The sequence below is a fragment of the Eucyclogobius newberryi genome, unplaced genomic scaffold, assembly GCF_026437365.1.
Source record: "Eucyclogobius newberryi isolate DKJ021-1_F unplaced genomic scaffold, fEucNew1.0.hap1 SCAF_20, whole genome shotgun sequence".
NCBI lineage: Eukaryota > Metazoa > Chordata > Actinopteri > Gobiiformes > Gobiidae > Eucyclogobius > Eucyclogobius newberryi.
The window spans coordinates 10,202,774-10,207,773 of NW_027315835.1; the positions used below are offsets into that span (position 1 = coordinate 10,202,774).

The 5,000-nt window shown below is 39.4% G+C and overlaps 1 protein-coding gene across 7 annotated transcripts in view; it reads left to right on the forward strand.

The window, feature by feature from the left end:
* sdk2b (sidekick cell adhesion molecule 2b) overlaps positions 1 to 5,000 on the forward strand; it is a 565,983-nt gene that overhangs the window by 445,136 nt on the left and 115,847 nt on the right. For all 7 annotated transcript variants that reach the window (XM_072455684.1, XM_072455687.1, XM_072455686.1 and 4 more), the window contains exon 13: positions 3,508 to 3,684. In XM_072455684.1, the coding sequence (XP_072311785.1) occupies positions 3,508 to 3,684 (177 nt within the window). The remainder of the gene's footprint in view (positions 1 to 3,507; positions 3,685 to 5,000) is intronic.

A 5,000-nucleotide genomic window follows, 5' to 3' on the forward strand; every position in this document is an offset into this window, starting at 1 on the left:
AATTGCTTCACGCGCTCTTATCTTTTGACCTAATACCGCTATTTATATTTCATGTAAAGCTATTTTGCGTTGACGGCGGTACTTTATATTAAAAAAAAAATGCTAATAATTCATTTGATTTATATTGTAGAAATCAATAATCTAAGTGCGGCGGATCCGTAAACCAAGCAACAAAATAACTGTGGCCTTACCGCGCAACCTTTTTTCACTACAACAAACCAGAGCCTCCCTCGACAAGAACGTTGTGTTTGGTTTTTCATCCCGGTGAACTCTTATCAAACGGCGTGATCAGTGAAGCGTTCCGTCGCGTCGCAGGGCCCCACATCTGACGAAGCCTCTTTGACTTGTGCGGTTTTTGATGAGCGGCAATGAAGACGTTTGATACGGAGACGTCGGGAGGCTGTGATATTCAGAACGGCGCGCTGTGATGTGTTAGGGTTAGAAAAAAATGAGACTGGGGGGAGAGAAAGGAAAGATTAAATACCTTGCTAATACTGCAGCCGATTCGTGGTGCGGGGGATACGGAGAAACAAACTAAACCGGAATGTAGTGATTATGGCATGTCAAAACTAATTAAAGTGCGCTGTATTGGTGTGGCGTATAATCAGTGGTTGGCTGTTCATTTTCCAGTAAGCGGCGAGTATATTTAGAATAGGTCTTGACGGAAAGGGATGGCGCTAAAGCAATTACTGTTTACAGTGAAGCGAAATGGCAACGCTTCATGCCGCAGTCTGTTCCAGGCGAGTTCTGTGTTGTGTCGTTAAAGGAATTATTATGCGTATTATGCTATTATTTGATTTAACATTATTAGAAAAATCAACCTGACCTGGAATTATTCTAGTTTTTAGTGGCTACATGCAAATAAATTCGATAAATGCAGTTTATATTGAGTAGTTTAAGCCAATTCAACATGTTACTGTGTTGTATAAGTTCATATATAGTTGGGGGCAAACCCTGTACTGGACATATATGGGCTTAGACAGATATACTTCTAGTTGGACAATAGTAATCTGTAATACTAGTAATAGTAAATGGGCAATAGTAATAGTATGGAGAAGAGAGAATAGGATATATAATGACCCAAAAATTTGAGGAAGAAGTTGTCAGAGAATGACGTGACAGAAAAATTAACAAGTTCTGTATTTTCCGGATTATAAGTCGCACTGGAGTATAAATCATATATTTTGGGGAAATGTATTTGATAAAATCCAAGATCAACAACTGGTCTTCATCTTGAAATGCAATTTAAAATAATAACAGATGAGAGAACATGGTGAATAGGTGTACGTATGCTAACGCTAACACCTTCAGCTACATGACGCACAGACAGAACTGTGGTAAGTGTCTGGTATGTTAACGTAACATATTAACAGTTATTCAGATAACTATAGCATAAAGAACATGCTAACAAGTTTACCAAAGCATCAGTTTTACCCCAAATCACTAAATCCATTGAATTCTTCTTCCTCTGTGTCACTTCTAAACAACTCCACAAACTCCAGAGGTAGAGGAAGTGCAGATTCTTCTTCTGCGTCGCTTAGAGCCTAGAGCGCCCTCTTGTGGTTGTCAGTGTGAAAATAATCAACATGTGAAATGCAGTTGTCAGCGTGAAAATTACGAATAATATCACATACAAGTCGCTCTGGAGTATAAGTCGCACCAAAACTATCTAAAAAGGTGCAACTTATAGTCCGAAAAATACGGTAAACAAAGGCAGGGCAAGCAAAGACTAATCTCCTTTAGCCTGTATACATCCTTGCATTTTAGAGCATAACCTTCAGATTGAAATTGACTACTGTATGTAAGGCGAGACAAACCTTTACATAGCACATGGGCAAATTATGATTCGAGACATCGACTCGACTGGTAATTCTTGAGCAGTCTGATACATCTGCGTATTAAATGTGGACATATGGAGATGTTTTATTCGCTTGCCAAAGTAAACGCTGTCAAGAAATGCAGGCAAACAATTTCTGAACAGGTTAAAGCACATAAGATAAGGCTTGTTTGCAAATCCATGGAAGTTGGAAGTAAAAGCTTTGAATTATGTAAAAACGTGTTTATCTTGTCCCTTTTTTTTTTGCAAACAGACTTTTCAATACGTGTAAATTACCGGCTAAAAATACAAAAGAACTAACTCTGCCGCTCAGGTAATCACAGCTGCACTTATCGTCAGCAGATGGTGGTGGAGTAGTCGAGCACGTTATCAGCGTCTGACAGTGGAGCCCGTGCAGATGTTCGAGGTTAGCTGCAGCGAGAGGGTCCGCTCCCACAGACTCCCACTCCAAACCAAACCAACTGCTCCACTACATCAGACTTTAGACTTTAGTGAGTTAGCGTGTTGCCTGCAATGAGTAATGATCTGTAAAACAACCACTTTTTTAATTAAAACATATGGTCAGGTTGGAGTACTCATTGAACTAAAATGCAGTTATGATAAATATATTTAGATTTTTGCTAAATGAAATATATAAAAATGTTATCACAGAATGGTACGTTTTGTTGGTTTATAATTTCACTTCCTGTTTGTGATTGATGACATCACACTGGGAAATTACCCAGCAAACACTGGGCGTCTAATGTCACCATTTTATTTGACGTTTAAAATATATATGAGAGCGACTTTATTTTGTTGAATTTATGTTTAGAGTCAAAAAAGTTGTTTCTTTGTGTAAATTGTGGATAAACTTTTACAGGAACGAGTCCCTAGTGTGATGTCACTTTCTGTCATTTTCTACAGATTTTTCAACATTTTCTCAACAAATAGCGACTCGATTGTTGTAAAACTATAATTTATATGTGCAACAGGTATAAATACACCAAATAATGTCAAAATTACAAAATCGTAAAAACAAGTATATTTATTCTCATTGTCGATTTTTTTTGCTTGACCGAGACGACTTCCCCCACAATACAAAGACGTGTGATTGACAGGCGTGTTAACCAATTAGAGAAACGCACAGTCTGTTTGGTGTCAAAACAAACATGGCAACTAATGTAGTACATAAAGAAAAAGCCAAAGCTGCAACTGATGCTGTCAAGTTGCAGTCTACCTTAAGCTATTACCGTACTCTCACATTTCTATGGCCCAACATTTGCTTATTTGCTGCATTTTTACCTTTGCAGTCTCACAAGTTACAGCATAACTTCTCATTATAACTGCGGACAGCTAAAGTTCAATTTAAATAACTTTGTGTATATTGAAATTCAGCGCTGACCTGTTTAGAGCGCCATCTATTTCCCCCCACAAAGCGTTGACCCACTATTTTACGACGCAGGTTTCAGACTTTGACACTTTTAAGTCGGTGCCTTGAGCAAATACGCTAACTGCCCCGTCCCCCCCGTCTCCTCCTGTAACACAACCGGCCGCTGCGTAAAAAAAAGACCTCATTGTGTGGAGAATAAATGCGTACGTACGTCAAAACTCTTCTCGAAAGGTCGCCGCCGCCGTTTCTGATGTACTGCGTGTGTTTTTTGTGTGTGTGTTTTTCTCTGTATTACGCACAGGCACATTTGGGAGAAAGAGGGAGCGGTGATAAATGTCCTGTCCATTCCGCGGATGAAGTTGGACGCAGATGGGACTCTGCACATCTCCCAGACCTGGTCGGGAGACATCGGGACGTACACGTGCCGAGTCACGTCCGTGGGAGGGAACGACTCTCGCAGCGCCCATCTCCGAGTCAGGTACTGTATTCGATTTGACAAAGTTACGACGGCCACGCTAGTGCTGCCGTCTTCCTGTCCATGCTCTTTTTTTTAAAACTCTACGACACTCTCTGCGAAGATTGAATGCGGATCCAGATGCACAATCAATATGGAAATGCACACGGGAAGGCGCAGAGTCGTGATTAGAAATGATAGACGAAGATGAAGATATATAATGTCATTCTCATATCCTAACATCGGGATTGTAATTAATACCAGCGGCACTTGGAGAGCAAATCCATCATCGTAATAACAACGATGATGAATTAATTGCCTCTAAAACAGTTTTCCTTTAGTCGGTATGAATAGAGATTTGACAAATGTATTCCTCGCCTCACCAAGCATCGTCATGACAATGCTAACAACAGCGACCGGATGCTAACAGCTCAACAGCGTTAGGCAAGGCAAGTTTATTTGTAGCGCACATTTCATACACAAGGCAATTCAAAGTGCTTCACACAACAGGAAAAATTTATTAAAATCACAAAGAAATGACAGACCACATACAGAGCATTCTAGACACTATTTCCCATCTTTATTTGACATTGCAGCATGGCCGGTGTCTCCGGGATGGACACATCACTTTTAGATTGATTCTTTCCCATATCAGCGCGTTATCTGCAAACTGCACACGTCTGTGCTGAGCGTATGTATCTTTTACTCCTTGTTTTGCAGATAGCGGTCTCATTTTGACCACACAGTAAGAGCTGCTTTACATTGTATCTGTACTGGGCAAAACATTTGACTTAATTACATTTAAAAAAAATGGATACAGCTCGTTTAATATAGACCTACATATGTTTTATTTCCACCAGAACAACATTTTATCCATTGAACTACAAAGCTACAACACTCACAACCTTAATAAATCATCTATTTCCTGCCTTGTTCTGTTCATAGCTTGTTTAATGGTGGCTTTACTTGCAATAAAAACGACTAATGTCCAAATCCCAACCTCTATAGTTAATATTTTTTCAGTTTTTATGTCATAAAAAACAAAATAAAAACAAAACACAAGCAAAAAGACAGAAGGAAAAAGAGCAAATATGGCATATTTCCCCTTTTGTTTCCGATTTGTACCAATAAAACTCCTTGTTATTTTTGATTTAATTACATTTTTTGCAGCAGGTACATTACAGGTATCCATCTATCGCTTCCATTGTTGGAGTTTTGTAATTCCAATGAAAACCACAAAGCCCCTTTCACTCCAAACAACAAATCCAATATCACGTTGGCATATTATTCCCTGACACGACGGCACGTACAGCACTTTCCGTTTACAGTCCGGTGACCCC